This window comes from Amblyraja radiata, chromosome 25, assembly GCF_010909765.2.
Source record: "Amblyraja radiata isolate CabotCenter1 chromosome 25, sAmbRad1.1.pri, whole genome shotgun sequence".
NCBI classification, from domain to species: Eukaryota; Metazoa; Chordata; class Chondrichthyes; order Rajiformes; family Rajidae; genus Amblyraja; species Amblyraja radiata.
The window spans coordinates 22,304,131-22,316,781 of record NC_045980.1 but is presented as its reverse complement, the minus strand read 5'-3'; the positions used below and the strand labels follow the sequence as shown (position 1 = coordinate 22,316,781).

At 41.0% G+C, this 12,651-nt stretch overlaps 1 protein-coding gene across 1 annotated transcript in view; it reads right to left on the bottom strand.

The window, feature by feature from the left end:
* pole (DNA polymerase epsilon, catalytic subunit) overlaps positions 1-12,651 on the bottom strand; it is a 109,882-nt gene that overhangs the window by 66,334 nt on the left and 30,897 nt on the right. The window contains exons 19-27 of the mRNA XM_033043398.1: positions 11,470-11,616; positions 10,016-10,161; positions 9,310-9,458; positions 7,371-7,463; positions 6,400-6,544; positions 5,692-5,849; positions 3,455-3,650; positions 1,838-2,052; positions 1,052-1,154 (exon numbers count right to left, since the gene is read on the bottom strand). Coding sequence (XP_032899289.1) covers positions 1,052-1,154; positions 1,838-2,052; positions 3,455-3,650; positions 5,692-5,849; positions 6,400-6,544; positions 7,371-7,463; positions 9,310-9,458; positions 10,016-10,161; positions 11,470-11,616 — 1,352 coding nt within the window. The remainder of the gene's footprint in view (positions 1-1,051; positions 1,155-1,837; positions 2,053-3,454; positions 3,651-5,691; positions 5,850-6,399; positions 6,545-7,370; positions 7,464-9,309; positions 9,459-10,015; positions 10,162-11,469; positions 11,617-12,651) is intronic.

The following is a 12,651-nucleotide window of genomic DNA, read 5'->3' as shown; positions in this document are numbered from 1 at the left end:
AGAGCAAGAAACAGCAGCAGGTGAGAGTGGCTCATTGGTGTGCATTGCGAGTCGGGTCGGAAGCCAGGGCTCTAAACGGCCGGGTGACGGTGGAGCTGGGGATTGATCAGCAATCATTCCATTCACATTCAGTTTACATTTTATATGTGTTTTTTTTTAAAGTTTCTGGCACTGCGTGGTGCTTAAGAGACACGGGAGCAAAGTCATTAGCTGGCCAGGGGTTTATTGTCGTTTCATTATCATGTGACCTCTGTTGATCTGGAAAAAACGGATAATCGAGAAAGTCTCTGGAACTGAGGGTGCTGGAAAATTGGTGTTCAACCTGTATCTCCAGATTCAGGGACAGGTCTTTCCCACCTGTTATCAGGCAACTGAGCGATATTTGAATCAGCTAGAGTGCAGTCCTGACCTACCATGAACATCATTGGGGACCATTGAACTATCTTCAATTGGATTTCAATGTCATATCTTGCATGACATGTCGTACCCTTTATCTGTGCACTGCGGACGGCTTGATTGTATTAATGTATAGTCTTTTCTTTGACTGAATAGCACATAAAAGCTTTTCATCGCACCTTGGTACATGTGACAATGATAAACTAAAGTAAACAATTCTGGAAAGCAGTCAGTGAATTGGGGCAATACTATTTAACTAAATATCAAAAGGTTTTGAATCATAGGAATTCTCTCCCCGAAGGTGCGTGCGATGTTCAGCTGAATATATTTAAATTAGGGATCCGATGAGTTTGAACACAAAAAATATTCAAGGAATTGGATGCAAACAAAGTTCAAATCCAATCCAGAATCATAGCCCAATCCAATTTAAAGGCAGACATGAAGAGCTCACCACACCACAATCCTTATATTTTGGTTTTGTACCATTAAAATGTAACCATTTTTGAGTTTGCCAAAAAGAGAGCACAGCATTTTAAGACGCTGCTTTGTTTAGTTTCAATTGGTAATAAATAAATGTACCAAGTTTAGATTAAAACTACCTCAAAATTTAGAGCTAATGAATCATTTGTCAAAAGGTTTCTCCAGTAAAACTTACTAATCGTATGTCCATGTCCTGCAAAGAGGGACTCTTCAACCATTTCCTCAGATAGTGCTTTCTTACACTTGGCTCCGCCTGGAAAATGGCCAATGGGATTGCTCTGCAAAAGAGTAAGCATTTATACATAGTGACCCCTTTACACCTTCAGATGTTCCAGTCTGTCTAATCATTAATTATCTGTCTAATAATTAATCAATCATACAAGGAGCAAGATAAGTTTTTTTTTTGCTGATCAGAGAAATCAAACAAATTCTGTCCACTAATCCTACACAGAACTGCAAGTGCTGGAATCTAGAGCAAAAAACAATGTGCTGGAGGATTCAGCAGGGCAGGCAGCATCTCTGGAGGACATGGATAAATGATATTTTGGTTTGGGACAGAAGAGAGGTCCCAACCCAAAACATGGCCTATCCACGTTCTCGAGAAGCTGATTGACCTGATGAGTTCCTCCAGCACTTTGTGTTTTCCTCCCATTAATGTGTTTTCTGATATATGAAATATTTAACAATGTAGCAATCAGCACAAACATGCTATGGTTGAATGGGTTCAAGCAACACTTATAGCACTCAATATGTGACATTTTAATGTGCTCTAAAACTCAGTTTCTTGATTCATTACTTATTAGCTTGCATGCTAAAACACTCAAAATGCTTCTGAACTGAATGGGTTTAGCAGTTTTTCTTTCACTTCTCATTCACAAATAACAAGACGCAGCGACAAAAATGAAATTTAGATGAATTTACAAGAGTCTCCAGTAAAATGATTAAGACTTATTTTTCTTACCTGTCAGTTACTGGAGATCCTTCTGGCTTCCTGGAGATGATAAAACGACAACTCAGTCCTGCATCTTTCACCATTTGATCCCCAAGAAATTCTGCAAGCCGTTTGGCAGTGCTGATTGAGGTGGACTTCTGTTCACCATAATCTTCCAATTTACGAGACATTGATCGATTCTCAGAGATCAGTTCAAATAACTCTGTGTCAGGCATGTTTGCTGCCTACAAATCAAAACGACAGAGTAAGCCCAAACAGACACCTACAACAGCTTCATTCTTACTCATTTTTTTACATTCACATTTAGTAAAGAATCTGGAGCAAAATATTAAGATGGAGGAACTCAGCAGATCAGGCAGCAGGTCTGGTTGAGACCCTTCTTCAGACTGATACTCCATTCACCCTTGACTGGACCACCCTTTCCGCTCCCAGACATGCTGTGCACCGTGGCTCCATTTCATCTTCAGCCAGATTCACGCCTTCAATTCTTATCAGCCTGATGAAGAATCCCAACCCGAAACATTGTCTGTACATTCCTTCCACAGATGCTGCCTGACCTGCTGTGTTCTTCCAGCACTCCAGTGCTTTGCTTTCAAAATCATCTTTACCCTAACACTGCTATCCTTCAAAAGGTTATTTTTCTAAATCAAAACACTAGAGGCGATAAGGAAATGGAAAGTGTTTTTGTAACTGGTTTTTCCAACTGCACATTAATATTAAAAACGACACCCTTAACAATTAACATTCCTGCTAAGAAAATGGAGGAAAACAAGTTGCTGAATTATTCTTTTAAAATGAATAGAATTCCAGAATTAATATCTTACATGCTGGTTGTAATGGTTGAGTATACTAAAATAATACACATGCAGTTCGTAAATGAAAATGTGCAAGTCCCTCCTGCATACATTTAAACAATATCATAAATACATAAATGTTTCATTTTTCAATCAAATTTGTGTCTGATATTTTATATTTGAAATATTCTTAGGTAACAAAATGATACAGATATCATGATACATGTGACGACTTTACTAACGATATTTTTCATGTTTTTGATTTAGAACATCACTGTTTTTCAAAGATCACAATTTTAAATGTCAGCAGCATGGTTAATCTTAAATATCTCTCCATTCAGAAACAATAACAACAATAAAAGCATTTTTTAAAAAATTACTGAGACAAAAATAGTGCATGTGAGTTGTAACAAGGGCGGCAACTCTGCCAATAATGCCCATTAACAAGTTTTAATAACAAACCACTGTTGTGTTATTAAAGATTTGTTTAGTCCATCTGATCCCATTACCATCAAAATGGGATTTGTATTTTAATTATTCTATTTGGACCGCTCCCGACAATTACACTTAATCAGAATTCTTGTACCAGTTCTTCTGGTGGTACACATACGATGCATTTCCCACTCATGTCTAAAGAGATGATTTTGCAACTCCAGTCTTGTTATTTCTGCCAACAAGAGCACTGTGTTTGCTGAAAATAATGCAAAATGTAGGCCACAAGGCGTAACAAAAGCATGTTACTAAAATGCTTAATCATGTTGTAAAATCTACTGATGTCCATGTAAATGGGGTTACATTGTTGATGACATTGTCTCAGTATCAAGTACCATACCTTGCTGTACAATACATCCAGCCAGTAATCTGCTACTTTGGCAACAGATGCATACACTTCCTCCAAGGTAGTGCCTTTCAGAAAGGCCTCAAACACAGAAGACTGAAAAATCTTGATGAGCTGTAATTCTCCTCGACGCTTCACTTCAAAACCTTTGAGTTCTGCTAGTGAGCCATCCTCATTAAATACTGCATATCTGCCAGAAACAAAACAAATCAATCAGCATCACTCAGAAAAACACATCCACGAGAGTGGCTACTGACAACTCAAGATGCAATCCAAATATGTTTTCTGGCTGAATAACTATCCTTCAAGTAATGAAATTCATCAACCCTATGGTCAAAACAGCCTTAAATGATGAAAAGATCCTTCTGCAATGCACGGATAATGCAGAGATATCAATTAAGGCGAGGCAGGACTGGGATACTAGTATTTGTGAAACAGAACCAAGTAAAAGCTAAATAGGAGGATCAATAACATGTGAGCTCAAACTAACCTTATCACCAGGCATTATCATTATTTAGAAACAAGGAACAGCAGATGCTGGTTTACAAAAAAAAGACACAAAGTGCTCGATTAATTCAGTGGGTCGTGATCTGAAGAACATTTTTGTAAGTGATGTTTTGGGTCGAGTTCATAATTATTTGTTAATATCAGCAATGGTCCATAGAGCGAGACCAGGCAATTCACAACAGATGATCATAGATCAGGGAGGAAACAACACCACCCAGCTGAAACTCACACAAAGAACGTACATACTCCACACAGAGTACTGAAGGTTAATATCAAACTGAGGTCACTGGAGCAGTGAGTTAGTAGGACCACCTGCTGGGCCACAGTGCCGATGTCATTTCTCACAACCTTAGTAGTGTCGATCTTAGGGGTAATAATAATAATAATAATAATAATGCATTTTATTTGCTGGCGCCTTTCTGGACACCCAAGGACACCTTACAGGACATAAAATCACAATACATTTATCAATATTAAAATCAAGTTGATTAAAAACAAAAAACAAAAAATACACAAAACATTTTAAGTCATTAAAATCAGGGTGAACATGGTGGAAGTTATGTCGGGTATGCTAATCTAAACAGGTGTGTTTTGAGTTGTGATTTGAATTGATCGATAGTGTCCAGGTGACGGATGGGAGGTGGGAGAGTGTTCCAGAGACGTGGGGCAGAGCAGCTGAAAGCTCTGGCACCCATGGTGCTGAGTCTAAATGTGGGGACAGTTAAAATTGCAGCTGAGGAGGAACTAAGTATGGAAGGAGTGTATGGTAGCAGCAGGTCAGAGAGGTATTGGGGAGCAAGGTGGTGTAGGGCTTTGAAGGTCAGCAGTAAAATCTTGTAGTTAATCCGGTGGTGCACAGGGAGCCAGTGGAGCTGAGTGAGGATGGGTGCGATGTGGTCCGGTGATCTGGTGCGGGTGATGATCCGGGCTGCAGAGTTCTGAATGCATTGGAGGCGATGAAGAAGTTTATTGGAGGTGCAAGTGAGGAGGGCGTTGCAGTAATCGATGCGGGATGTGACCAGAGCGTGGATGAGGACTTTTGTAAGCCATTTAGTATTGTCATCCATTTAGAACAGAGGGGTAAGCCTTTTAGAACAGAGATAAGGAAATACTTTTTCACACAGAGACAATAGACAATAGGTGCAGGAGTAGGCCATTTGGCCCTTCGAGCCAGCACTGCCATTCAATGTGATCATGGCTGATCACCCCCCATTGTGATTCAATGTGACCATGGCTGATCATCCCCAATCAGTACCCCGTTCCTGCCTTCTCTCCATTGTCCCCAGAGTTGTGAGTCTGTGGAATTCTCTGCTTCAGAAGGCCGAGGAGGCAGGTTCTCAGGACGCTTTCAAGAGAGAGTTAGATAGAGCTCTTAAAGATAGTGGAGTCAAGGAATATGGGGTGAAGGCAGGAACGGGGTACTGATTGAGGACGATCAGCCATGATCACATTGAATGGCGGTGCTGGCTCAAAGGGCCAAATGGCCTACTCCTGCACATGTTGTCTATTGCACTCAGCCACAGAAATTGACATCATGATATATCTATTTCCCCACAGAGTGCAGCTACGGTCACTATCTTAAAAGAAAGGCTGCTGTATGTTGAATGGCACCACAATTATTAGATATTGTTATCATGCTTGAGTCCATAAAGTGCCACAAACAGGAAATCTGATTGTTTATAAAGCTTTACAAATGAGGAAATCTGCCACTCTGTTAGTTTCACCTTTTCTTGAGTTTTTTTCCTTCCTCTTTGGAAGCTGGCAGAATCATAGCCAGATAAGGACCATCCACTTCAAAAAAAATGCTGTTTTCCGATCGAGTTTCATAGGTCAGTGTTGCAGGGTCCATCAGCTCTTGGTATTGTTCATTTGTGAATCTCTCCTGTAGCAGCAAAATGTTAAAGCTATCAAGTTCAGCAATGTTACACAGACACCCCAAAGAGCAATTGCATATCATGCATTGACGATTTCTAGAGTTATAGAGATATAGTGTCAGTTATTGCCGATTGTCCACTGTAACAGAGTAAAGGAATACCAAATAATAGAGTATCATTGCACAAGTAGTAGAAACAGTGTTACTGCAGATGCTGGTTAATATACAAAAGGACACAAAGTGCTGGAGTAACACAGCAGATCATGCAACATCTCTGGAGAACATGGATAGGTAATGTTTCTGGTTGAGACCCTCCTTCAGAGGTCTGGAGCCGGGCCGGGAATCCAGGTGAGTTGACGGGCCCATCCTGCTGAGAGGCGAGGATGGGTTGAGTGGATGGTCACGGCCCGAAGGCGGCCGGAGTACATGTGTGGGCCAGTTGCAGCAGGTTATTCAAAATAACCTAACCTTTCCAGTTAAGACAGCCTTATTATTTCATTTTCTCAGCCAGAATTCTGGCATGATCTTCAACTATATTACTCAAGCTGCTTATTCTTACCTTCACCAGAATATTTAGCATAGCACCTGGGTAGGAAATTGTCACTTTTGGCTTTTTGGGATTGTTTGACTTGATGACAAAGTTCTCAGGGAATGAGTTAGGGAGGACACACCAAATGCCATCAGTGTCCAGCTCCAAGGGTCGCCTATGGTAAAGAAACAATAATTTTCAGTTCTTTCTCCTTAAATGGAAGGGAACAATGTTCACTTTCAAACGTAATAAATAGTATTTTGCTTGGAAACAAGCAGCACTTTTCCCCATGTAATTTAAAAACATGTTATCCTTTAAATGATTACATGGGCCAAGACCACCAGAGCTCCTTTCCTTATGCACAGATATGTAAGGCCCGAAGTGGGGCAGTGGTTAGTGCTAAGCAAATTATCGATTTAAAAACCTGATCATTGCTGGGAAGAAACTACTCGAGTCTGGTTGTAACAGTTCTCAGGCTCCTGTATCTTCTGCCCAATAGTAGCAGCGAGAGGACAGTGTGGTCAGGGAGTTGTGGATCTTTGATATTGGCTGCCTTCTTCAGGCTGTGCTTCCTGTAGATCCTGTCAATGGAGGGGAGGTCAGTACCTGTGACGGATTGGGCAATGTATCCCAATCAACATGCCAAATCTCCTCAAAGCTCTGAGGAAGCAGAGGCACTGATGAGCTTTCTTTATGATTGCATCTATGTGCTGGCCTAGGACAGATCTTCAGAGATGTGTACACCTAGGAACTCGAAGCTGTTGAGTCTCTCCACCGATGTCCCACCAATGAAGACAGGTGCACGGTCCCTTGGCTTTCCCTTCCTGAAGTCACCAACCAACCAATTACTAACATTGAGAGCAAGATTGTTGTTCTGGCACCACCCAATCAGATTGACAATCTTCCTCCTGTACTCTGAGCCCCATATTACTCTAACAGTAAAAAACAAGGAGAACAATTTAAGAAAAACAAAATTAATGAGGAAACCATAACCTTCTTACCCAATCTGCTCAATCAGTTCTCTGGCCTGCATGATAATACTAGCACCGGTGTGACAGACGATCCCAGCCATTTCCATGGAATACCAACGAGCCCTGTCAGAAAGAAAGCACAAAGATATTAGTGTTAATTGTTATTTCAGCAATCTGTTGGAAGAGTTTTGAAGCATCTAAAAAGGTACTTCAACATATTTTCTCAACTAATTTGACACTTCATGCTGCTTTGGAAGAGTAGCCAAAATAATCAAGGATGATTTACACCCCGGTCTTACTTCTTCTCCCCTTTCCTGTCGGGCAGAACATACAAAGGCTTCAAATTTAGCTTCTTCTTCATTGTCATCAGACTACTGAAAGGACCTCTCATAAGCTAGGGCGCAGCGCAAATCTCCAAACTACCCGATTAGAGCCCTTCCACATTTTTTATCTGCACTCTAACTGTACACTATATTCTGCAATCTGGTGTTTTTCTTTTTGCACAATCTGCTGTACCTGGTTATGGCTCAACTGTACTTGTGTATAGTATGATTTGACAGGATATCCTGCAATTAAACTTTTCCACTGTACAAGTGACACGAATAAATCAGTACCAAATGCCAATACCACACTTGACTGCAAAATATATTTCATTAGTTAGTTTGGAATGTGGAAAAAGAGCCACATAGTGGCTTCAAGGGCACGCCAGCACCCTAAAGTGTCTAGTTCAACAAAACATCTCAAAACCTTTTTAACCACAAGGTTGCACATGGTTGACTGCTCTGGAAGGTTAGATGGTATTGGGATCCAAGAAGAGATAGCTGACTGGATTGAAAATGGGCTGAACACAGGAGGCAAAGGATGATGCGGAAGGTTGTTTTTGGACTGGAGGTCTGTGACTATAGGTGCACCTCAGGGTACATCTATTTATCGATATAACTCATCTTGACCACTTTCTTTCTGCGCTATATATTGATTTTAGAAAAAGCGCTACCATATATCGCTATGATTTTTGACCATCTTAGTCAGTCCTGCTCCGCTGAGGCAGCCCTGAGGATTTTTCCGATCGATGAATGTTTAAAAAATCTTGAGACCAGCTGATTAGCCCTCTCGTCTGTCAATCGCCATGAAGGTAACGCCCCTTCCGGGGGGGGGGGGGGGGGGGGGGGGGGGGGGGGTAGTAGTATAAAGCCCAAATGGTAAAAAATTGCATTTGAATTTGGTGGCCTGCACTCTGCTTAAAATGGTATGAAATTGCATTTGAATTTGGTGGCCTGCACTCCAGAATGTTACTTCCCCATTACTAAATTTATTAACTGTAAATTCCACATCACCATTACGCTTCAATGGCAATGGTAGAATCACAATTTTCATTTGTAATTTGGAGATTTAACAGATCTTTAACTTGTGGTTAAGTCATAAATGCTTGTAAAGATCTGGCATGAAATGTCTTTCAATTAGATTGATTCCGACCTCCATGCTGTCTTTCGTGCTCTCCCTGTGTTTGTGTGGGCTATCGCATTGAGCTAGTTTCCTTTCACATCCCAACAATTACAATTGTTGAAAAAGAACTGCAGATACTGGTTAAAAGGGCACTAAGTACTGGAGTAACTCAGTGGGTAAGGCAGCATCCCTGCAAAACATGGATAGGGGACGTTTCGGGTCGAGACCCTTCTTCAGACTCAATGCTGGTGCCGGCTACTTAAAGTAAACCCTGGTATGGGTGGCCAGTGGGACAATTTGTGGTGTGTGTGGGTGAAGTCAAATACCACAGGAAAATAATAAGGGGAATGGGATTATCTGCGAGCCAGCATAGACTTAATGGGTCAAATAATCTCTTCTATGTTGTAATTAAATATTGAAATGGTACTCTAATGAGAAAAGCAGTTGCGAAACCTGTCATCACTCTCTGGCATTTTCTGTTAATTATAAGCAAGGACTTGCCATTTTCCCCCAATTGGGTACTAACCCTTTACGCATGACATAGCCATAGAAGGAGTTTAGAATACATTTGTGTGCCAGCTGCAGAGACTCATACAAGATCTCCATGTTCTTACAACGCTTGATTTCTGTCGCATCTCCACACTCAATGGCAGCAGACAACTTCTTCTTCCACACCTAGAAAAGTGCAACAAAATTATGTAACGGCAGAAAATGGTAAAATTCAAGAATACGATTTCCACTAATCCTAACCTTACATTTATGTGCTTCACAAGAACTTTGAAATGGGTTGTCCTATGGAAGTAAATGTGGGAAACATGATAGGTCCCGAATAAACACGGTATGAAAGATAATACCTCTCATAATGCACTACAGTCAAAAGTGCACTAAATTGCAAGTTTAAAGCCTTGGAGGAAGGGCTTTAATTTAGAAGCGACCAATGGCAAGGTGAAATTTGCATTAACAGTTTCTCTTGAAATCAAAAATGAAGGCACATTATTCAAGAGAACACAAAGAAATACAGCGACAGGACAAATTAAATTTAATAACTGATATAGTGTCAAAGCAATGAAAGTAAACTGGAAAAAGGAGATATCCATTATAGAAGTTCTAAAATAATACCAAGCATCCATAAGGAAAGAATCCCTTTAGGACTTGTTAATCAAGGAAAAATATTGATTGAGAACAGTACATCAACAAGAGGGGAAAGTTAAAGCAAAAATACAGATCCTCACCTTATGTGAACCCTTAAATTCATACCGCCTGTCGCGGAAAGCTCGCACTGTATCTACGTAAAATGAATTTTCACGCTGGCAAATTGTAGTTACTCGTTCCTCCGTTCTAGTGATACGAATTTTCTTGTATGCTTTGCGGCAATAGTCTGAAATATACAGACGGTAATCCAATATTCATAAGGTCAAAAGGAATACGAGTAGAATTAGACCATTCGGCCCATCAAGTCTACGCCATTCAATTATGGCTGGTCTATCTCGCTCCTAACCCCATTCTGCTGCCTTCTGCCCATAACCCCTGACGCGTAGTAATCAAGAATCTATCTCTGCCTTAAAAATATCCATTGAATTGGCCTCCACAGCCTTCTGTGGCAAAGAATTCCGCATTCACCACCCTCTGACTAAAGAAATTTCTCCTCATCTCCTTCTAAAAAGAACGTCCTTTAATTCTGAGGCTATGACCTCTAGTCCTAGACGCTCCCACTAGTGGAAACATCCTCTTCACATCCACTCTATCCGGGCCTTTCTATTCTGTATGTTTCAATGAGGTTCCCACTCATTCTTCTAAACTCCAGCGAGTACAGGCCCAGTGCCAACAAACACTCATCATAGGTTAACCTAATCATTCCTGGGATCATTCTTATAAACCTCCTCTGGACCCACTCCATAGCCAGCACAACCTTCCTCAGATATGATACCCAAAATTGCTCACAATATTCCAAATGCCCTTACCAGTGCCTTATAGAGCTTCAACATTACACCCCTGTTTTTGTTTACAAGCCCTCTTGAAATAAATGCTAGCATTGAGTTTGCTTTCTTTACTACCAATTAGACTTGCATATTAACTTATTGGGAATCCTGAAAAGCTCTCCCAAGTCCCTTTGCACCTCCGATTTCGGGATTCTCACCCCATTTAGAAAATAGTCTACGTCTTTACTCCAACTACCAAAATGCACGACTCCACTTTGCTACATGATATTTCGTCCGCCACTTCTCTGCCCACTCTCCCAACCTGTCAAGTCCTTCTGCAGAATCCATGCTTTCTCTACATTACCTGCCCCCCCACCTATTTTCGTATCATCCACAAACTTTGTGGCACAAAGCCTTCAATCCCCTCGACCAAATCATTAATAGACAACGTGAAGAGTAGCGGCCCCAGCACTGACCCTTGCGGAATTCCACTACTCACTGGACAAGTTATAGAAACATCAGTCAGAGGTTGAAATTTGAGATATTGCGTTCACTACAATGAAATCACCAATTTAATTATTTTGACTGGATTACCTTTGGATGCTCTAATGTATCTGCTTACACCCCACAGCCCTGGGCCAAAGTCACGGAGCAATCTCCAATATATTTATATTCCAAACAAATGTGCAATTACGAAAAAGGGCCCAAACTGAAATACTGAAACATGGATAAATATAAACAACGAACGGAGAAATTGTTAATTTTACCTGCAAGTCTCTTTTTTTCATACTTTGCCTGATCTTCACGGGACAGCTCATGGAAAGCTTTTGGCTTCTCATTTGGGAAAGTGGAAGGAAACTTTTCAGATTCAAGTTGCTGCTGAATACGATGGTACTCACTGCGTGAGGCAGGCACTGCAAATACAAATTTGCAGATGTTTTAAATAGCTTAACTAATTTCAGTTAAGATCTAATTGCAGAGCCAATGACAGACAGATTGGTCAGAGCATGTCATATTTGCCCAGATTCGAGTTGCCATCTGTTCCAATTCCATCTTATGATGGCAATGCCACACAGCAGGATGACAAGTATCCTATGTACAAAGATGAGTCTGTCTTAACAGGATCGTGTGGAGGCCACTTCTGCCTGCCTTGTGTAGACTAATGAGATTGAAGGTAGGGAGAGTCATCCCTTATGCTGGTGTGCACATTATGTGTCATGGGCCGAGGTGGCACATAGGTCCTTTAGGGGCCAGCTACCCTAATTAGTCACAATGCAACAAAGTCACTCTTGACGATAAGACACTGAAGTCACCCATTCAGAGTAGGTTACATACTCTTGTTACTTTCAAGGCACCTCCAAGTATTGTTCAACATGGAAGACTACTGATTCACCGGTTGGGCAAGGACAGTAGGTGGAAGGTTTTCTTGCCCTTGTTGGATCCTGTGTCATGAGAGGCTTCCATGGTTACTCTTTCTCCTGATAATGGGACAGGATGTACCCATGGATTGTGATGGAAAGATTTGGTATGTTGCAAGGAACAACTCTGCGAATAGGACAATCCAACTCCATATTTAAATTCACTGACCACACCACCGTTGTTGAATTAGGGATATTGATGTGTTAGAATATAGGATGGTGATCGATCGTCTGATTGAATGGCACCAGAACAGCAACCTGGCCTCAGTGTGGTAAACACAAGCAATTGTGAAATTCCGTGACATCTCTTCAGTGGAATTTATATTGAAAAAGATCACTTATGGGAAGAAGCTGACATACCGTGGGGATAATGTGCGAATATTTCGCGATTACTCTCCTGAGGTAGTCCAGAAAATGAGATTGTTTACACCGGCAAGACACACTTTGAGGGAAGTCCCGGGAGTAAGATATGGAATTTACTTTCCCGGAAAAATGAAGATATCTTATAACGGCGTTGAACGCTCATTTGCA